The 22,425-nt window shown below is 38.6% G+C and overlaps 2 protein-coding genes across 2 annotated transcripts; both read left to right on the plus strand.

Moving 5' to 3' along the window:
• The first annotated feature begins 4,794 nt into the window (after window positions 1-4,794).
• On the plus strand, window positions 4,795-17,917 carry LOC149014228 (Nucleic acid-binding, OB-fold-like protein). The gene is made up of 4 exons (XM_089157165.1): window positions 4,795-5,175; window positions 5,285-5,511; window positions 6,448-6,548; window positions 17,708-17,917. Exons 1-4 carry the CDS (start codon window positions 4,909-4,911, stop codon window positions 17,788-17,790), a joined length of 678 nt encoding a protein of 225 aa, XP_089013291.1. The 5' UTR covers window positions 4,795-4,908; the 3' UTR covers window positions 17,791-17,917.
• A 1,390-nt stretch (window positions 17,918-19,307) lies between these two features.
• LOC149014229 (Cyclophilin-like peptidyl-prolyl cis-trans isomerase family protein) lies at window positions 19,308-21,368 on the plus strand. Its single transcript, XM_089155778.1, has 2 exons — window positions 19,308-20,292; window positions 20,386-21,368. The coding sequence occupies exons 1-2, from the start codon at window positions 19,370-19,372 to the stop codon at window positions 20,486-20,488; spliced, it is 1,026 nt and encodes a 341-aa protein (XP_089011904.1). The 5' UTR covers window positions 19,308-19,369; the 3' UTR covers window positions 20,489-21,368.
• The last annotated feature ends 1,057 nt before the right edge of the window (window positions 21,369-22,425 follow it).

Consider the following 22,425-nt stretch of genomic DNA (forward strand, 5'->3'; position numbering starts at 1 on the left):
CGTTGGAAAAGAGACCAACATGAAGGACTCTGCAAACGTAAGTGCACATGAGAAAGTCACAGAGAATAGCACTCCTCTTCCATCTCTGCAAGCTTCACAACCACCAACCGGAAAGTCAGATTTTGACAAAATCGACCAGTTCAAAGGTGAGAACTTTAAACGTTGGAAGTAAATGTTGTATTTTGCACTTATGGAAGTTGGGATAGCATTTGTGCTGAGTGAACCCCAACCTGATAAGTCAAGTGATCCTTCATTCGATCAGAAAAGGATCGAATGGTTCACTGCGGATTTCAAATGTAAGAATCGCATTCTAAATGCGTTGTCAAACGAGTTATACAATGTGTATAGCTCTTTTGAATTTGCTTATGAAATCTGGGAGGCATTAGTCAAGAAATATACTCTTGAGGATGCCGGTAACTTAAGGTTTGTGGTTGAAACCTTTCTGGAGTTTACGATGGTCGATGGGATTAGCATCTTTGACCAAGTAAACAAGTATCAAGTGTTGGTGGGGAATCTGGCAAAAGAGAATATCATTCGGCCAGATGCCCTTTGTGACCAGTGCCTTCATACACAAGCTTCCTTCCTCATGGAGTGCCTTCAAGGTCTCAATGAAACAGAAGAGGAAGGACTGGGCCTTTGACAGTGTTGTGGTTCGGATCAAAATAGAAGAGAGGAACCGACTTAGGAACGAACCTAGTAGTTCCAATAAGCCTAAGGTCAACTTGGTAGAGACTGAACAAAAAAAGAAATCTAATAAGTCTTTGAAACCCAATCAAGATGTTACCTTCAAAAAGAAGAAGAGAGCATGCTTCAAGTGTGGCAAACCTGGGCATTTCATAAAGGATTGCATGGTAAAGAAGAAAGGAGGATTAGAGAAAGCAAGGGCTAATCTGATTGATTATGAGATCTACACTGCAATGATAACAGAGGCTTTTGTAGTTGAAAAGTCAACATCCTAGGTGATAGATACAAGTCCCACCAGGCACATTTGTGGAGATAGGAGCTTCTTCTCCAAGTACTCTAATGTTGTTGACAAGATCTTTATGGGAAATTCTCAACCAGCCAATGTAATCAGAAAAGGACAAATCACCCTGAAGCTTACCTCTGGAAAAATCCTGAAGTTGGAGAATGTCCTCTATGTACCAGATATAAGGCGAAATCTGATCTCTGGTCCGCTCCTGAATAAAGCTGGGTTTAAACTGTCTTTTGAAGCAGACAAAGCAGTTCTCTTGAAAAATGATGTATTTATTGGAAAAGGTTATCTAAATGATGGCCTCTTTGTATTGAGTATTACTGAATTAATAAATATTTTTGATTCTGCTTATGTTCTTGATTCTTTTGTTTTATGGCATGGTAGACCAGGTCACAATAGTGCACCTTATATATCTCAATTATGTAAGTTGGACATTATACATAGTGTTAAACCACCACTGACTAAATGTCAAATTTGTGTTGAGGCTAAATTTACAAAGAAACCTCATAAGTTAGTGGATAGGAAAACGAATTTGCTAGAACTAGTGCATAGTGATTTATGTGACTTCAAATCACAAGAATCAAGAGGAGGTAATAGGTTTGTTATCACCTTTATAGATGACTGTTCTAGATATACTATGATATATCTACTGAAATCTAAGAATGAAGCCTGCAATGCCTTTCTGTCTTATAAAGCAGAAGTAGAGAATTAACTTGGAAGAAAGATAAAAAGGCTAAGGATTGACAGAGGGTCAGAATATTTCAGCCTTAGTAAATTCTTTGAAGAGAATGGCATTATTCATGAAACCACTGCCCCATATCAACTAGAATCTAATGGGATAGCAGAAAGGAAAAATCGTTCAATAAAAGAGATGATGAATGTAATGTTAATTAGTTCTGGCTTACCACTTGACTTGTGGGGGGATGCAATATTAACTTCGTGTTATGTTTTAAACAGAATTCCCCACAGGAAGACTGGAATGATACCATATGAAAAATGGTATTTAAGGAAACCAAGTGTGAAACACTTGAGAACATTGGGTTGTTTGGTCAAAGTGGCCATTCCAGAACCTAAGAAGCGAAAAGTTGGTCCTAAAACCATTGACTGTGTGTTTTTAGGATATGCAGTACATAGTTCTGCATACCGTTGCATGGTTATAAGAACCATTGAAATTTTTTTGAGGAAAATTCAATAATTGAGACAAGGGATGCTGAATTCTTTGAAATAATATTTCCTTTTAAATTTAATAGACTTGATAGTGAGTTTGGAAGTAGTAGTATGAATCATAGAAATGATTTGGCTACAACCGCTGATTTATCTCATGAATTGACACAAGACAGTGGAAATGAGATAATATTGACTCCAAGTGGAAATGAGAATCCTATACAGAAAAGCAAAAAACAAAGGAAAGCTAAATTTTCATCTGATGAGTGGATAGTCTATCTTATAGACAATGACCCTCTCACATATAGTGAAGCAATTACTTCTCCGGATGCTGTCTTTTGGAAGGAAGCTATAAAGAGTGAACTAGATTCCATTATAGCTAACCACACTTGGGAATTGGTAAATCTTCCTCAAGGTTCAAAGGTGTTAGAAACCAAGTGGATATTTCGAAAGAAATTGAAACCTAATGGTTCCTTAGATAAGTTTAAAGCCAGACTTGTAATCAAAGGTTTTAGGCAAAAGAAAGACATAGATTACTTTGACACCTTTGCACTTGTAGCAAGAATAACCACTGTGAGAGTTCTCATGGCGATTGCATCTATCTACAATTTGGTGATATACCAAATGGATGTAAAAACAACATTTCTAAATGAGGAATTGGAGGAAGAGATCTACATAAGACAACCAGAAGGTTATGTATCTCTTGGGCAACCTAATAAGGTTTGTAAATTAGTTAAGTCATTGTATGGGTTGAAGCAAGCACCCAAGCAGTGGCATGAGAAATTTGATATTGCTCTCATTTCGAAGGGTTTTAGTGTCAATGATTCTGAAGGTGCTTATATAGTAAGTTTTAGCAAGGGAAGGGTGTTTTTATTCTACTTTATGTAGATGACATGTTGATCATGGGAACAAGCCTAGAAATAGTTAATCAAACTAAGAAATTGCTATTGTCTTTATTTGACACCAAAGATTTGGGCACTGCTGATGTAATTCTGGGAATTAGAATCATTAGAAAAGAAAGAGAAATTATACTCTCTCAAGCTCATTATGTGGAAAATATGCTTAAGAAGTTTGGTTTTTATGATTCTGGTTCGTTCAAAACTCCTTTAACTATGGAAAGTAATTTTCAGAAAAATATTGGAGAATCAGTAAATCAGAAGAGATATTCACAGATCATTGGATCTGTAACTTATTTGATGAACTGTACTAGGCCAGATATTGCTCTAACAGTTGGAAATTGAGCCAACATACTTATAATCCTAGTAAAGAGCACTGGCTTGGAATTGAACGATTACTTCGGTATCTTAAGGGTACTATGCATTATGGACTTCACTATAGTGGAAATCCCTCTGTCTTGGATGGACGCTGTGATGCTAATTGGATCTCAGATTCAAGAGAAACACTAGCTACAAGTGGATATGTGTTTATGCTAGGTGGAGGAGCAATCTCATGGAAGTCAGTTAAGCAATCATGTGGAACATCTTCTACAATGGAAGCAGAATTCGTAGCTTTGGAAAATGCTGGAAGTGAAGCTGAATGGCTTAGAAACATGATTGCAAATATACCTCTATGGCCCAAACCAATGACACCTATATCGCTGCACTGTGACAGTAAAGCAGCTATAGGAAGAGCCAAGAATCGGGTATACAATGGCAAAAGAAGACACATACGTCTTCGACATAATCTTGTAAGGCAATATATTGATGAAGGAACAATTGCAATGGATTACATGAAATCAGAGGAGAATTTAACTGATATGTTCACTAAAGCTATGCCTACAAGAGTTTTTAATGAAGCACTTATGGGAATGGGATCAAGACTTGTGACATAGGTCATGTGACGGACACCCAACCTATGTGAAGAGGTTAAATCTTGAACTAGGTTCAAAGGGTAAGCAACAACGTTTCAACACATTATCCAAACCTTTTTTAAGGTAAGATTTCTCATGAACCACTAAAGCCAAGGACTCCAAGATCATAACCCATGCTAACAAGAATTTCACCATCTTCAATTCGAGATTACTTTTTAGCTTTGAGGTTTAACTTTGTAAATTTCATACCCCCCATTTTTCATTCGAGTCCTTGGATTTTTTTTTTTTAAAAATCCTGGTGAAATCTCAACCATTGGCTGCCGCAAATAAAAATCCCATGATTAGGATCACTTAAGGTAGGCTTGAATTGCATTGGGCTAACCTCATCAAAGTAAGGCCTAAGTTGAGACTTTTTAGACCTAAGTCAAGCTTACCCTAGGTCCAAGCTAAGGTAAAGAGTCTCAATGTTGAGCTAGGACATAAAAAATGGTAATTTTCATCTGGATCCTCTAAGGTTTGGTTCATGTCATTTTTAGTCCAAATAAATGGGCACTTTACATCTGCCTCTCTTGAAGTATCCAATAAGATCAATTAAAGACAAATTGTAATTTTTATGACCAAAATACCTTCACAAACCTAGAATGACATTTGTATGACACATGCAAAATGTCCATTTATTTGAATTAAAAATGACATGGACCAAACCTCAAGGTCGAATGAAAATTACCCTAAAAACAAAAAAACCCAACCCAACCTAGCACCGCACTGTCTCACCTGGTAATTACCTTTTTCACGGTGAAAGAAATGACATCAACTAGCGTACAAGGGTTTTGCTATTTGTTGGACCAGTTTCTGATTTTGTGAACTTTTTTTTTGAAGGGTTTTGCTATTTGTTGGCCTTCTTTGAGGGTTTAAGAGTTAAGACATCGAAGTTACAACGTAGCAGTATCGAAGCATTGCCATGCCATCGTCAATGGCGTCCTCAGTGGGTTCTTTATCAAGAAGACTGTCTTTGTCTCTTGTCCCCTGCAGGAATCTCACTCTGAGTTCCATGAAATTCTCTACAAATATTAACTCCAACGAAGAGTTTGATGCTGAGGATTCCAGTATTGATCAGGATGGAAATCCATCGTCGTCAGATACATCTTCTTCAACGAACTCAAACCAGCAGCAGAAACGCTTCTTTCAAAGGCCGCTAGAGAATGGCCTCGATGTTGGTGTCTACAAGGTGCATTTCATCCGAACTTTTAGGTTTTCTCTCTCCATATCCCTTGTCAAAGTTACATTACAGAATTTTCACCTTTATTGATGTTCGGTATCTCTGTTTTGTTCTATAGGCGATCTTGATTGGGCAAGTTGGGCAGATTCCAATTCAGAAGCGGTTGAGGAGCGGTCGGCCGGTGACTCTGTTCTCGCTGGGGACTGGTGGGATTCGAAACAACCGGAGGCCGTTTGATACCGAAGAGCCGAGAGAGTATGCTAATCGCTGTTCTGTTCAATGGCACAGAGTTTCAGTGTACCCAGAGAGACTGGGGATGCTTGCCCTGAAGCATGTCAAACCTGGGTGAGAACCATGAAGCTTTGAATGTAGATTGTGTTTCTTTCGTTTTTACCAAGCTCCCTATGCCAATGATGCAAATGGATTTGCCTAACATTGTGTGGAACAAATAAAATGCCGATTTAGAAAATTGCTCAGAGACGTAGCTGGGTTGCCAAGGTTCATAGTTTAATTGTTGATGGTGGATAGTGTTGAGGGTTCATCCCTCGGTTCGTACAGTTGGTTTTTTGTCTGTTTCCTTGTATTCTCTCTTCATTTTATTTTATTTTTTCCCCCGCTTGACACTTTTGTTCATGAAAATGGCCCTTTTGAGGGAAAACGGAAAGCCAATTTGATGTGCAAAACTGTATTTGGGTCTTATTCTATTTTCTGATTAGCCATCATTTTGTTAAAATTTATTATGCTCCAAGTACACTAATGCGGATCATTTTAGGATTCCAAATTGGAACTGTAGCTAAGACAACGTGGAAAGGCTTCTTTTGTGGAGACTTGCATTTCCATATAAATGCAAAACGTGCACAACTTTGTGAATCATCATTATTCCAACTAGGAATCTTCTTTGGGAGTACAAAATTTATGTGAATGATTAATTTTATGCCTTCTCTTAATTTATATGCTTCAGTAGGACCTGATCTAATTTCACTTAGAACTAGGCATTTGATGACAATAACTGTCACAGGCTTTATTAGTGAGAAAGATAAGGCTTCCTGTGTCTGGTACTTTGTGTACTCCGTTGTTCAGCTTGACTAGAATTCTATCCTGGTATGTAGCATGTTTCCTTGACTTAGGCTAACGTGTATGCTGTATATGATCCCATATCTTGGCTTTGTTACATTCACACAGCTCATTTGAATTCCTTTTCGTTGCTCATGATTTGGACTGATCAATTTTGTATTTTTGGGCTGGTAAACTGCTTCTCAATTTGCTTCCTCAATTTTGCAGGTCAATCATGTATGTGGAGGGAAATTTGGAGACCAAAATCTTCAGTGATCCTATATCAGGTCTTGTTAGGCGTCTTAGAGAGGTTGCACTTCGTAGAGATGGTATATCCTCGAACCTCTTCGATTTCTACTCTTTCATTTCCTCATTTTGAATGAGTTTTGAGTTAAGTTTTAATTGAATGTCTTTTCACTCAAAAAGAAAAAAAATCTGAATAGCTCACTTCTCATAATTGCTAGTTATCAACTTTGCTGTTTTGCATGTTAACATTTTTTGTATGCTCTGAAACTCTTTCTGCAGATTCTTTGAGGGTGATGGCATGTTTGCTGATTTTTTTTTGGGGTCAAACTGTTTGCTGAAATTGAATATATTAATTTGTTGTTGTAACTAAAACCTCTGAAGTCCTTTCTAGCTATATTGTGTTGCATCGTTGTGCTGATATTTAACGGGTGGCTTAGCTCATCTTCGCTAAAAATGAATGTACTAAACTATTGTCATAACTGAAAGCTCTGTAGTTATTTCTAGCCATGGTTTTTATATGGTTGTGCCATGGTGCTGGATTCAAAGGGGCAGCTTGGCTGCCCAGATTACCATTCTGCATCCCCTTTGCAGGTCTTGGCTGTCTCACTTTAGGGGATAGATTGATCCCTCTCAATCTGGATTCCCACATTAAAAGTGATTTGGGAAATGGAAAGGAGCAGAGATAAATGTGGCTTAGGTTTGATGATTATCTTGACCTTGACCTTGACTAACTAATTTCCAGCGACCTGTCTTCTATATTTGGAGCACTCTTAAGATGCGTTTGATAACATTCTTGGAGAACAGTTCTGGAATTCTTATGTTCTCCAAGAACTGAAGAACAGATGGTAGGGGTGTTTGTTAAAACGGTTCATTCTTTTGCTCTTTAAGAACGAACTAGTGAGAAAAGTGGTCTGAGGAACACTTCTGCAAGAACAAGTTAGACATCTTCTGTAAAGGCAACAGAAATAATATTGAGAAGAATGGTTCCAGTTTTCTCATAACAGCTTGCAAACAGCAGGAGAAGGTTTCTTGGTCATCCAGCTGTGACTCTAGCATCAGCTCTACTGTATTCTTCTGGTGCTGGTTGAATTTCCGACTTTTGCACTGTCATGGAACTTTATTTTCTCCTCTAAAATTCCACAAACTTGGCCACTTTGGATCAGATTTAATCCCATTATCAAATGGAAGGAGAAACCTTCACCTTGCCACAAGTTCAGCACCAGTATCCCCACATAACAGCTATCGATGGCATTGTCAACGTTAATTCCTTCTTCCCATCATAGCCTCACTTCGTTGTCTTCGTCTGCCCTGCCAGGAAGCCCACAAATCCATCCACAAAGAAAGAATATAAAAGGAACTTCGATGTAATCGAAAAAGGTCTCTTGAATGATGATGGCAATGAAAAAGGCCTTTCCCATCAATGTTTCTTCTTTCCCTTGTTCTTGGCTTCATCTTCATGTTCTCTCCCTTCTCCTGGATTTTATGGGGGTGCCATTCAACTTCAGAAGCTTGTGAAGTTAGATACCCTTCTTCAAATTCCCTTTAATTTGTTGCTCTTCCCCTCTTGAGCTGATCAAATTGAAAAACATTTGTCTGAAATGGGTTATAGGTTAATTTTGCCGAGCCGCCTGTTATTATGGTTCCTGCTGGGCTTTTCATTTTTGTCAGCGTCATGTTGCATGCCCTGATCCGTTAGATTTTGGGCATTCCCCCCCCCCCCCCCCCCAAGGCCCTAGATTCTCTTATTTTCATTGCTTTAACCCCAATTTGTTAGTTTATGCATTATACTTACTTGTATATCCATTGAACATTGAGGGAGACTGTTGTGTGTGTATATATATGAAGGGAAAAGAGATGTTGCTGGTGCTTGTATGGATTAGAATTTGTAATAGGAATGAGCTAGAGATCTGTCTAAGCTTGAACAGTGAAGGATTTTCTTGTTCTTCAAAATTTCTTCATTTTTTTTCTGCTTTAGTAGTTAAATTTGATCTTGTATGAGGTGGCACAGCCATGTTCAACAGGGGCCTTAAATGCCCTTGTACCGTTGTACTGAGACGTGTTTTTAATCCAAATTAAAGGAATTAGAAGGATTAAGGGTAGACCTATATAACCTTAAGAGAAGTGGTGAAAAGGATATGCTTAGCTTAGACCTTGTATCTAATATGGCCTCAAATAGAGCTGATTGGAAGGCAAAGATCCTTGTAGCCAACCCCATTGAGTTGGGAGCAAGCTTGTTCTTGTAGTAATTTTTTTATCTTGTTTTGGACCAGTTCAATGTATTTAAGCTTTATAAACCTAGAGGGAGGGATTTTATTAGGAGGAGAAAAAACAGAGTTCCTAATGCATCTATATATTAAAATTTCAACTAGATGTGGTTTATGTTGCTTGACCCTTTCAAAGTTGAATTATGATAGCTTTATTGCAAGTGTAAATGACAGTTATCTCCCCTCTTAGTTGGTCAAATGACACTTAAGGCTCCCTATTAGTTGAATAATCATAATTATAATCCCTCTTACTTGACAAAGGTGACAAAATGCTCCGTATTGTGAATGTTTGTTTAAGTGGTATAACATGTCCATTTTACCTTTGACATTATTGAGTCATTATAATACCCTTGTACTTGAAACTAATAAAAAGACCAAAATAACCCTTATCTTAAGACTACCCAAAATTAAATGCCATTGTCTTCTACACTATTCTCTCATAATTTTTGGCTTGGCTGAACTTAAATGTCGTTTGACCTAAATCTCGTGAGGACTTCTTCAAGCCACCAGCCATGGAGATGGATTGATATGTAGGTTTCCACGTCTCTACTTGAACAGTTCAATGAGTGAAGAAAGGAAGAAGATGGGGTTCGTCTAGAAACAAACCTCCGGAGCTTCAACGAGGACTGCGTGGTTCTGACTTACAACATGTGAGTACGAAGGGTTCGTATGCCTTTGCATTCACAAGCTGCTGCTCTATCACAGCCGCCACTGCGGTGGCACTGCTGTCAATGGAGGTCTTGCAACTGCTGCCTGTAGTAGATCTGAGCCGCCTGTAGCTGCAGCTGCTCTTGTTGAGGTTGCTGTTGCTGTAGTTTTTTCTGCTACTGTGCAGGGTTGGGGCTGGTGCTTACTTTCTTTGTGGTGTCATCTCTCCGCTGTTCTTTCAGATACTGCAGTTTCTCAGGGCAGCACCTGATAAAATCAGTGCTTGAGACCCAAGTCTCCTTTGACACCTCCATCAACAACATTGGCTCAAACATCATCAACATCAAACAGTCGGGCAGCTTTTAACTGCCTTTTATATCTTTTGAATTTTCTTTTCTTCTTGTCCTTGACGTTATTTGCTCTGGTCTTCATGGGTTCGGTTTTGCTTTTTCTGCTGTTGGCTCTGTGACGGCTCTACTGTATGCATCTTTCTTTTGTTTCTCTCTCTATCGCTAGCTCATTTGTCTTGTGAGCTCCATTGTCATGCTCTTTCTCCTCCTTGACTCCTCCATTCTTTATTGCAAACCCACTTGTGCCACTTGTGCTAATTCAGTAATATCTTGTTGATGTAGGACCCACAGCCACCCCAGGGAGGGCTTGGGAGGCTGCCCAGCACCCTGCGACCCTGGGAAGTTTTGGCCCATGAAGGGTATTTTGGGCAGTCCTAAGCAGGCCCAATTAGGTGTAGTTGCAGTCAGAATTTTTTTTTGGAGTTCAACTATTTTTTGTTTTGTTATTTGAGTCAGTGTATGTTAAGTTCAGTTCAGTTCAACTCTAGTAAGGAGTTGCTGCCTTATCTCATTATGCCTTATCTTATTAGGAGTCTAGTCCTACTTTTGCTTTGTTATTTGAGTCAGTCTAAGTTGAGATAAGTAAGAGTCCTAATTGCGGTAGAAGTCCTAATTAAAATAATATTTTTTTTCTTTGCTTTTAAAGTTGAGTCCAAGTACAAGTCCTTCAATGTAGGCTATAAATACAGCTCATATTGAATAAAAATTGATTGAACGAAAAGTGGAGTTTCAGGGGTTTCTAAGGCAGGAAACCCTGCGGCAGCCTAGTGATTGGTTTTCATGCATGCAATTCTTCTTCCCCAAGCCCTCAGCTGGTAAGAAAACTTCCCTACCCATCCTTCTCTCTTCTTCCCCATTGCACCTATCCTAAACCATCTCCCCATCCCTGCAGCACTTCCTTTTCTTCCCCCAAAACCCTAAAATCTGAAATCTCTTCTTCCACAAGTCCTAATTTCTAGGTCTCTTAATCCCCTCCAAATCCCACCCCCTTTAGGAATCATGTCCCCTCCCCTCAGCACTTGACCCTAATCCTAATCTTAGCCACCTCCTGAATACCCTTGAAACTGAAACCCTAGTCTCTAAAACCCCAAAACCCTTGAAGCTGGAATCTGAAATTGGAAAACAATAAAATTCAGATTTAAGTTTCATTCAGCCCTGGGCCTAGCAACCCTGAGCAAGCCTGGTACACCTTCCTTTCAAACCCTAGATTCCCTAAAACAGACTAGAAGCCCTAGCTGCAGGGTTATAACCCTAATTTGTCTGCTGATTTCATTAGTTGATCCTGGAAAACTGGCCCTCACCCGTTGAGGCTACATCACTTGTTCTGGTTCTTCTCCCTCTCTTTTTACTCTTGTTGTCTGTACCCTCATTGCAGACGTCGAAGAAAAAGACGAGACAGAGGTCATTCTTCTCCCCTCTACTGCTGTTTCTGCTTCTTCTTTTACCGAGTCTGGCAAAATGGTTTCTGGTTTTGCTGCATTTGCCTTGATTTCAGAGTTCTCTACTTCTACAGAAATTCAAATCCCCCCCCCCCCCGGCCCAAAAAAAAAGGAAAAAAAAAGGGAATAATGGGTAAAGGGGGAATACCTTTGTCCACCACTATAAGTGATAGTTTAAGGAAGTAAGCGAGGGTAGTTTGTGGCCTACACTAAAATACCATCTCAGTTAAGGGCATTTTGGGGTTTAAAAATAGTTTTGAACAGTGAAGTTACTAACAGCAAAGGTACCACTTAACGAGAAAGTTAACAGTAGGGAGGGGAGAAAATGTCATTATCCAACTAAGATGGGGTCTAAGTGTCATTTGGCCCAACTAAGAGTCGAGGCAACTGTCCTTTACCATTATTGCAAGGATTCTTAAATTACACTGATCCATGAAAGTTTTGGTTGATGGTTGGTGTTCTTGAAACATTGTGGCAATTATCGTCAATGTTGAGGCATTCTGAAATAAATAAATTAGGTTTTCATCTTTCCAATTTCTCTGTTTATTGTGCCTTAGCCATAATTTATCACTTTCTTTGGTTATGCTTGATGATCTGATGTTACATGATGCCATTTCATTTCCATTTCTAGGGCATTCTGAAGTAGATGGACTTGGTTTCATCCTCCAACTTGTCCTTTTTTGTTGCTTCATCCTTATGCTTGATGATTTGATGGTCTGGAACCATTGTTTCTGTCATCATCATTTGTCAAGGCATGCTGAACTATAGGGTTTCTGTTTTCACCCTCCAACTTCTGTTGTTTTAGCCGTGATTTGTACTTTTCTTGGGTTATGCTTGATGGTTTAATGTTCTTTGGAACCATTGTTGTTGTCACTGTCATATCAAACCAATCAGAAGTAGGTGAACTAGATTTTTACCATTCAACTCATTTTCTGCCGCTAGCCATAATTTGTCACTTCATTTCTCGGTTTGTGCTTTGCTGTATATATGACATCAAGGGAGAGCTTTTTACTATACATAAAAGAAGATTTTTCTCATGTTTGTAAGTGGATGATTTCATGTTCATTGACCTATATCATTATGAATTATGATTGGTTTATTGTTTCTCATCTTTGTTCATAGATACTTGTGTTTTGCCGGATAACTTTATGTTCTATAGAACTTTTTTTTGTTCTTTCTTGATTAGCATTCTATAGGATGCAAATTGAGGATCAAGGAGTTATATTGGAGGTGGAGGGTGATGGGGATCAAAATAGTTGATGACTATGCTTGCAACCAATTACTTGATCTGTTTACTAGAGAGAATAATGTCTGGCTGTCTGCAATTGTGCCCTCTCTCATTTTAGATCTTTTTGCCCATTTCTCTGATGTGATTGCATTTTGTTTTATGGAATGAATCTATGTACATTGGTTTTTTTTTTCTTCTTTTGGATGATTAAATAATTCATTACCGAAGAGAATAAAAGAAAATACAATAGCACAAGGGACAAAGCCCAGACAAAGTGAGAAAGAGGCCTCAACTAACAAGCAACCTAAAAGGCATTGAGCCTAGCAACTACCTAAGAGCAACAATAATAGCAAACTAGTTACACAACACAAGTGGCCCATAGCCATACAATTAGACCATAAAACAACCATGGAAGTGGAACAAAGGGGCCCTAGCTAAACCGACGCAGTCTCCCGATCGATCGGAGCTATGGAAAGCCTTCCTAGTAACAAAGCACATGGAACTACGCAGCAGCACTACAGACGCAAGGGAATGTAGCATCACTAGATTGAGATAAAGAACGAAGAGAACAGATTAGACTCCAAACTAATTGGAGATTTAAAAAACGATAGCCCTCAAGACTTCCCCCCAAAGCCAGAGAAGCCATCAATGGCCAACTAGAAATAGGAAGGGAAGAGAAGGAGAAACGAAGGGAGAAGAATAATCTGAATCGGTCGAACTTGATACGGAGAGATCAACAACTGTGGCTCTCAAGCTTGCCCCCCAACACTAGATAGGCCAAAGAGGAAAGAACCCTCAACGATGTGAAGCCGAGCTCAAAAACAAAAAAGGGAGATAGGAGGAGAAACAGAGAGTGGATATGAGTTTGTATTTGGGTTTGAACCCGATTTGGAGAGAACAACAACGATACCCCTCAAGACTTCCCCTGATGCCAAAGGAGCCATCGAGATTGGAACCTTCAACAAACAAAGATGAACCCTGAAATGGCCCCAATCATACTCAAATTTTTTTTTTTTTTGGGGACAATGGCCGCGAGAGGAAGAGAAGAATAGAGAAGAGAAAGAGTGGAGAGGTAGTTCGGATCCTAGAACTAAGATTTTGCTCGACCACTCCACCAAAGAAACAGAAGGAAAAGAAACAAAGAGAAGAGGAGAGTCAAAGGGAAGAACATGTTCATCCAACCTCAGGAGAGAATCAGAGAGAGGAGGAGAAGCAAAGGGAAGAGAGGAATTAGAGGGAAGAGAGCTGATCTCAAGTCTAAGATCATGCTTGACCTAACCTCTGCAAAACAGGCAAAAGGGATGAGATTGGTGCTTAGACTAGAGAGCTTGACCAAAGATCTACAGAGACAGAGAGGAGACGTGGAGAGGAGGTGAGGGAGGAGAAGAGTGAGAGAAGAAAGAGGAGAAGGAGAAGGAGAAGGAGAAGGAGGCGGAGAGAAACATGGTGGAGTACCACCAACGTCTCTCCTCCTCCTGAAATGCCAGACTAGGAGAAGAGTGAGAGAAGAAAGAGAGGAAGAGAGAGGAGAAGGAGGTGGAGAGACACACGGAGGAGGACCGCCAACATCTCTCCACCTCTTCAAATGTTGGACGGAACCCTAGTAATTAGTTGGTGGCTTCTACTTCTTCTTCTTAGAACCTCTTCTTAGAACTTTGGCTTGCTTGAGATTCTGGATTCTAGAAGCTTCCGACAGTGGAGATGAGCAGGCTTAGCAGCAGTAGCAACGGCCTGATGGAGCTACAAATTGGAGAAGAGACCACTCTCCTCGTCGGTTGTCTCACTCGCAGACTCTAGAGAGCAAACAAAGAAAAAGGAGGAATTTGGTGGCTTCAAAACCCTAGTTTGCTGACGGAGAAGAAGACCACTCTCCTTTAGTTGTATTATCAAAAACCCTAAAGAGCAAACGGAGAAGAAGGATCTCTCGTCATCTAGTGTCTGTTGATCTCAAGTGTGTCTCTCTTGAAGTTCACTTGCTCACACGAAGGAACTAGGAAGTCTCTGACTCCGTCAAACTTTGTATCCGTCCAGCTTCCTAATGTCTTATGTACATTGGTTTTTGATAATGGTTGTTAGTGATTTTTTGGAGTATGGTAAATATGAGGAATTTTTTTCAATTATATATTTAGGCGGGGAAGGGAGGGGCAGGCTAGGGTGCAAAGAGAATTAGTATAAAATCAACGAAATCAACCTCATCTCAATCTCATACAACTAGGTCTAGCTTGCAATAGAAGATGCCACTGTACCAAAGAGGGTTCATGGAGTTAGCATTTCTCTAGAATGAAACTAATTCCTGTTTCTTTTACGTTGTTGCATCTGACATGAATAAATCCCGAAGAGAGCATAGCTTAACCTGCTTTATTCAAGATCAATTTAGTTCTGCACAAGCACTTTTTCATGATTCCTTGTACTGTGTTCATAGGCATCCACGGGTAATGCTGATGTTCATCTCTTTACGGTATTCCTATTATGACATTGTTTGGATTACTAGGATAAAAAGGTCCTACTGGTTAGCTCCAAAATAACTGCGTTGTATCCTGATTTATCTTTTTAGGACATCCTGTCAATCCGATGGCACAGATTTGAGTTGGATGTCTGTGTTAGATAGACCACTATCAATTTCTTTTTTAAAAGCAGCAAGAGCATTCACCTTTTTCTATTAAGCACTAGTTGATTCATTTACTGATGAAGGTACTCTGATATTTTTATGGGCCTTCTGAAAATATGTCAGACCATTTATGCTTTGTAAAGCAAATCTGCAGAGACTACTGTAGATGCCATCCTGAGTTATCTTTTTTTATTTGAGACCTGGGTCCTAATCTGTTTTAGTTCATGTACACCATGTGAACACTGGCCATGTTGGTGAATTAGTTATTCTTCACTATAGTCCCTAAGCCTCATTTACGTTACCTGTGACAAAATAGAATGTATTCAGTAGGAAGAATAGAGAAGGCAGTTGAAAGAAGAAAGACGGAAGCAGTAAAGAAATAGGAAAGACTGCTGGGATCAAGAAGAATGGAATAGAATACTGCATCCGTGTAATGAATGTTATTTATCATAACTTAAGCCACACAAAGATTAAAAGTATGCCCCCAGTTAGAAACTAAAATCAGGGGAATATGTGACCCAAATCACCCAATGCCACGCCCAGTGCCCAATAATCCTGCTGACAGGGTCTGAAGAGGATCAAATATAACCAGCCTTACCTCTATCTCTGAAGAGGCTGCATTTCAGGATTTGAACCCATGACCCAGTGTTCAGCTAAGCACTTGATCTATAACAGAAAAGTATTAGGAGTAAGTGCCCGATGTACTAACACTGTGAATAGCAAACTTGGGTTTTCAAGTTAGCAAATGAAAAGGATAAGATCAAGGTTCTTAGGGTGGTTTTCTTTTTGGGGTGGTGGGGGGAGGGGGTGCAAAATGGGAAGATGATGGTGCGTTCAAAGAGAAGGAAAAGAGAATCTTGGATACATGGTCATGCTGTATTCATGCCGAGCAAACTCAATAAACTCTGTTGGTTGAGTTCTACTAGGAGTTACAACTCTGTTAGAGTTTTGGTTCATGTAATGGTTTTGGTCATGCTGTATTCATGCCGAGCAAACTCAATAAACTCTGTTGGTTGAGTTCTACTAGGATACAACTCTGTTAGAGTTTTGGTTAATGTAATTTTCTATTTTTTGTTACCCAAATAAGGGTATTTATGTAACAGTACTCTTTCCACTTTATTATAAATAGAGGGCTTGAGATCACACTGATCATTCAAACCATTTTACCACAATTGTTTCTCAACACTTTCTATTCAATATCTTAAATCTGTCCAACTACAACTAAAAGATGAAACAAAGCTACTTCTTGTCCAACTCTAAAACTAAAATGAAACTTGAAACTAACTAGCCTATCATATAACAAACTCTCAATCATCCCTTTTATTGCAGTAGAAGTTTAGACTTGTATAAATCAGATCTGCAGCTTAGTACAACTAATACTATTGTTATATTTCATTCTTCTTGCATCAGCCATTGTCTTTTCCTTTCTTTCACCTTTCTCACTATCCCCTTGCATTCTTTAACTTTGCAACTGAAGATGGCAGCTACTGGTTGGTCAATGCTTTGATACCATGTGACAATCTCTGACACAGGACAACCCAGCAATAGTAACTAAAAGAAGAGGAAAAGAAGGGGAAAAAAATACTAGAGAGAATGAGTGAAAACATGGTTACCTATTAAGGAAAATAGCTAAATAATCCAATTAGTAGCAGGTAGGGTGTAGTGTTTGTTATGGAAATTATATTAAAAAAAATTGTAAGTTTTACCTTCATTATTTGTGTCACAGATGCAGGGACGTATGAGCTTACTGCAAGTACTAGCTTGATACAAATTTTATTTTATTTACTAGTTATTCTTGTCATTTGCTTACTGAATCTTCAAATTCCACCATTTTGGACTGCTGATATTAATGTAGGACACCGACCAATAGAAAGAGTAGAAATCTAATTTTACAGATATTCACATTTTATTTGTTTCATGGATATTTTGATTTTGGATCCTTGTTATGTGTGTGGGGCATAATTAGGTGCTAATTTTGATGTTAATTGTAATTTTTTTTTTATCTTAGGAACATATTTTCCATATCAGGTTTTTATCAAACAATATATTTCTTACATGTTCTTTTTCCATTCCTAGAATGAGTTTGTCAAACACCAACTTGTTCTAATGGTGTTCTGGAAATATATTCAGAATGAGTTTATCAAACGCCCATTTCCAGAAAAAAGTGATTTCTCCGCATAAAAATGGTTTCATACAAGAACTGGTCCCTCTGAGTGGAAATAATAGCAAATACGTACTTAGTTTTCTCCTTCCCTTCATTTATGCCATATTATTGGCATTCACTTATCATATTACATATGCTTATGCACTACGTTATCCTTAGGCCAGAGTGTGAGTTAATCCCTTGACCAGGGATTATGGATGGACAGAGAGGGTGGTACAAAACCACCATTTTGGTGTTTGGGGTTTAGGACCCTGGAATGGTGGCTTGAAGGAAAGCTTCTCCTATATTCATTTTCTTTAATGAATATCCTGGACTAGTAGTTTCGGAACCACTCAAGGTTTTGAAAAGAGTTAGGTATTCTTGGAACTTCTTTCAGAATCTTGGAATAGTTTACTTTTTGAAAAGGGTTTTTCTCTGAATCTTTTAACGTTTTATTCCTTAACTATGGTTTGTGCTTTTCGGTAAGTGGAAATAGTACATAATAATTGAAAGGTGCAATTACTGGGAAATTAATGCTTTTTTTTGGGTGCCTCATTTGTAGGACGTCTTGTATTTCTTGGTAATGATGGAGATGATAAGAAACCAACACAAATGGAGGACTTGAGAGGTGTAGGTTACTACTAGAATGAAAGTTGGAACTTCTAAGATATCCGATTGATCACTAGGAGGACAAGAGACACCCAGTGGCAAGGACTGTTGTAAGCAAGCATATCACACCTGTGAATGACAGTTGCTGCAGTTTCCATAAGCGACATCATAATTTCTTTGAATTGCCATAACCGGAATTCATTGTGTACTTTTTGTTACCTAAGGCTTCTGTCTCTTTTGATATTTTGCATCTAATTCTACTAGGGGTAAAGAGAAGAGACGTGGAAGAATATTTTTGCTTTGGAATGGTCAACTGTGGAAGTACAATGGTGGGAACTTCATAAAATGGAGAATTTTTTTTTTCTTCCTTTTCTTCTGTGGAAAAATGTAGTTGAAGTCTTGATGTTTTCAATTTAGATCATATTACCTTTGTATGTGCCAGAAGATTTACATTTAGTGAGTGTAAGTACTGGGTTGAATTTGCTGCTGATCTCTAAACAGGAATGGCAGGGTTACTAGCAGGTTATTAATAATTGAAGATAGCAATGAGCTTTTTCTACATGGTAATCATCTGCTTCCAGCCCTGTGAACCATTACCATACACTGGAGTACTTATTCTTGCCATTCAACTCATGGGTCTTATCTGAAGTTGGCAGGGGTATAAGATTCTCATGAAGGACTGGAAAAACATAATTGCCAATAAGAGCTAGTGTGGCTGCGGTTCATCAGCCTCACCCTTTGAGGGCCAACCTGTCTCAGAAGTTGGAACATCAATATTAGTTGCCTTCATCACTGTGGTTAGAGAGACCGAAAGGTGTCCTTTTTGGGCTTAGAGAATTCCATTTTTGTGTCAAGTGGTCATCCATTAGTCTTCTACCTGTAATGACAGTGGGATATTAATAATGTAATCAACATTGCTCTTGAAAAGATCCCACTTACTTTCTATTCAAAGGGAGATCATTCAACCTTCTAGAGATGAAGGTGAGCCAAAAAATTTAAGGGAATATAGGGAAATCTCTGCAATTATGGGATCCAATGGTCCTCCCATATGTTCACTAGATGGGCCACCTCATATCTTTTAATAACACAATTATTTTTGTTGGGTAGAACTACAACACAATTATTTAAAAAAGGTTAAATAGCTTATCAAGTAATTGAGTTCCATGAATCTTTAGGTTTCGTTTGGTTACATGGAAAATTAAATGGATGGGAAGTGGAGTTGTCATACTCAAAATAGAAACTTTCACAATCATTTATATATAAATCATTTCCATATTTGGTTTTCAAACTTTACTTTACTTTGCATCCATTTCTTATTGATTTTAACAAATAATTTGGTTTCGTTTGGTTGCATGGAAAATTAAATGGTAAGGAAGTGGTATTTTGCTTGGGTTCGCCCTTTTATGGTTTTATATAAAATTTATTTAAATTTAACTTTAATATACAAATGACTTTCATAGAAAAACCACCACGTCAACCAAGCTACACCAATGAGTCAGTGAGTGGATTGGCTTTTCAGATATTTCTTATCCACAATTTCTCTCTTGTCTCTCTCTCTCTCTCAAGGAGGAAGAAGAGGCACTGAAAGGCAGAGAACCCAAAACAACACTTGAAAATGTGGCAAAATCCACGAAGTCTGCAATCATCATCAACCTATCGAATCCTTCAATCCCCACCATGGTTACCACTGCATCATCCAGAGAGACAAGCTATCTCTATGCATCATCCTACTACTACATCCACATCTCCATCTCTTCCCACATCCAAACAAACCTGCAGCAGCTTATCACGCAGGGAGATAGCAATTCGCAGTGGCTCTTCCTCACTTCTTCTCTTCTGGGCTCAAACCATTGAGCCATTCTGGTCATCCAAGGCATGGGCAGAGGAAGAAGAGGAAGATACTTCAAAAGGTTTCCAAGAAGAAAGTAATTTGAAAGCCAATGGCTGCAACAACAGCACCCCTACACAGAAAGCCTTCCTTGATGTTTCCATTGATGGAGAGCCAGCTGGTCGCGTTGTAATTGGACTTTATGGAGCTGATGTACCAATAGGCTCTACCAGGTTTTCTAATCTTGTAAGTGGTGCTTCAGGTATCAGTTACAGGAGAAAGGAGTTTGTAAAGATCATGCCTAACTACATTCAACATGGAGGATTAAGATCATATGGTGTAGATGTAGAACTTGCAAAGAATACTGGGAGTGAATTGGCTGCAGATAGTCTTCTCAAGGAATGGGAGAAGGTGTATGTAGAATGTCCAGGAACCAAGAATGTGGGCAGCTCTGTGAGCATTGTAGTTAGAGATCCATCAAAACCACCTCCAAAATTGAAGCTTATTGCACGCAATGGGAAATTAGTGATTGATCAAGAGGAAATTGGGGTTAATCCTAATGGGACAGAGTTTGTGATTACCACTAAAGATTCTCCAGAACTTGATGCTTCTTCACTGGTTATTGGTAGAGTGCTAGATGGAATGGATGTTGTCCAAAAAATAGCTAGTGTGAAGACAGTGCAAGAGAACACAAGCTCTCCCTATTTCAGGTGATTTATCATATCACAAAATAGATTAAATGACTTGACTTAACGCGTTCCATCAGCTCTATAGCTTAATCTCTCTACTTGTTTTGTTAGCAGGGTTGCGAAGTTGATTGGAGATAAGAGAGCTGTTGTTGCAGAGAGAGGCTTTAATCGGCCATATGCAAAGATTGTCATCACCAACTGTGGCTTAATTGATTAGCACTCAGAATCTTGCATTCATTCTTATGCTCTTGTTTCATTCAAATCTTCATTATATTTCAAACTGGAGATAGATTTTGCACTTAGCCTCCAGCCATGCTATCCAGATGTTACAGTTTTTGGATGAAACTTCAGAATTTGTTCTAGTTATGCTAGCATCCATGTACAAAGTGATGACAGGGTCTGTCTTGCTCTTGTCTCAGATGATTTCTTAACACAGATAATTCAACCATTTTTGTTAGAATTTACATGGAATAGAAGATTTCACTAGAGGGTTCCACAGAAGGGCCTAGTTCATGTTCTCTAATCTTCTAATACCAAGACCCCTTCCTCTACTGACCTGCATACAAGAGCACAATTCTCTGTAATTCCTTTAGGTTTGATTTGTATCTCTTTGGATCCTGATCCAAATGGAATTCCTCATTCTTCCCCTCCATGAAAGATATCAACTGGGTAAGGTAATGGAAATGACTAGCCTTATAAGCTGAATTCTGACCATTATGGAAATGAGCTTGCTTTCCCACCTTATCAACCAAGTGTAAGATATATGATTTTTCTATAGTCTATCTCCATGACATCCTATATGGTTGATTTCCTAAGCAATGATGAAAGGGAATGCAGGAAGAATACCTAGGAAAACATCAGTGTCTGCCATTCCATGGAATGACTTAGTGAACTCTGAAATTTATTGCCTAATAATCTGACTCGAATTTGATGAAAAGAAAGCAGGAAGGATGTTGAATTTCAGAACTCAATTCTGCAGAATTCTTGGAAGAAAAATTTTATATTGAGAATGCAATTGAATTTTTTTTTAAAAACTTCCAGAACTTGTGATACTTTGAACTCCAATGATATCAACATTAGTCAAGAGCTGGGAAGCTGAAGAAAAATTGCATGATCGAAGTTAAAAGAGAAATTTAAGAATATCAAAAACAAAGTGAGCGAGAAGTAAAGACTGCAAAAGATTCAAGTTCCAGCCATCAAGATCCCTCAAATCTGCCTCCCATTGAATAGAATTTGACCCACAAAGTGGATCCAAGGGTCATGCCAAAAGCAAATCTTAAAGAAACCAAGAGCTTCTCTTGAAAAGTTAGAGTGGACATTCTTTATCTTTTTAACATTGAAACACAATATCTTATTTTGAAGCCTTGAAAACTCAAAGTTTCATCCCTATTACATTGGTTGTTTTTCTTACATAATTTTGTTTTATTTATTTTTCATGTGTAACTATATAGAATTTTAGTACCCAAAAACAGTAAGAAACAATGAAAATGCATAGAATAAAAAAAAATTGTTTCTTATTTAAGAACAAAAAAATAAAATGGAAACATTACTGTACAACCCCAAGCCTTATCCATTGAATCACTTAATCTATTGAAAAATTTCTTTTGTTGACAAAAAAAAAACAAAAATAACCACAAATGGCCGAACTAGGAAACATTTTCATTGATTCTTATCCGGTTCGATTGAACCGCATAACCGGACCAAATTGATACCATCAATATAAATCCATTTTCTAAATATATATATATTTTGTTTGGGCAAGAATCCCAAGCATATCTAGAATGCGGATTTTTGCAGGTTCGTTCGTTCCACGAAACAGGAAAGTTACAACAAGAAAGTGGGGCCCACGCAAGAACATGGGAGAAACATGTGGACAGCGAGTCTTATCCATAAAAACCAAAATACCCGAATAGCCGCCCCGCTTTCCAAAAACAAAAAAAAAAGAGAAAAAGTTAATGATGCCGGTCACTGAAATAACACCGTGGCATTACGGTATCGAATATTCCAATCCGATTTCTAAAGTTAGCTTAATTTCCCAAAATATCCTTATTACAATTCCCAAAATCCTTTCATACCCCCACCAAAACCTACCCACCACTACCACACTCGACTCTCAGTTCAGAAGCGAAGCCAAAAAAGGTCACTTTCGTCATC

This window comes from Hakea prostrata, chromosome 5 (genome assembly GCF_041222555.1).
Source record: "Hakea prostrata isolate BN-2017 chromosome 5, UWA_Hpros_2, whole genome shotgun sequence".
NCBI lineage: Eukaryota > Viridiplantae > Streptophyta > Magnoliopsida > Proteales > Proteaceae > Hakea > Hakea prostrata.

Excerpts from the sequence above, each read along its gene's own strand:
- LOC149014229 (XM_089155778.1), top strand. The coding sequence starts at position 19,370 with ATGTGGCAAAATCCACGAAGTCTGCAATCATCATCAACCTATCGAATC. Across the intron at positions 20,293-20,385 it reads ACAAGCTCTCCCTATTTCAG|GGTTGCGAAGTTGATTGGAG; the intron begins GTGATTTATCAT and ends TTTTGTTAGCAG.
- LOC149014228 (XM_089157165.1), top strand. The coding sequence starts at position 4,909 with ATGCCATCGTCAATGGCGTCCTCAGTGGGTTCTTTATCAAGAAGACTG. Across the intron at positions 5,176-5,284 it reads TCGATGTTGGTGTCTACAAG|GCGATCTTGATTGGGCAAGT; the intron begins GTGCATTTCATC and ends TTTGTTCTATAG. Across the intron at positions 5,512-6,447 it reads CTGAAGCATGTCAAACCTGG|GTCAATCATGTATGTGGAGG; the intron begins GTGAGAACCATG and ends TCAATTTTGCAG.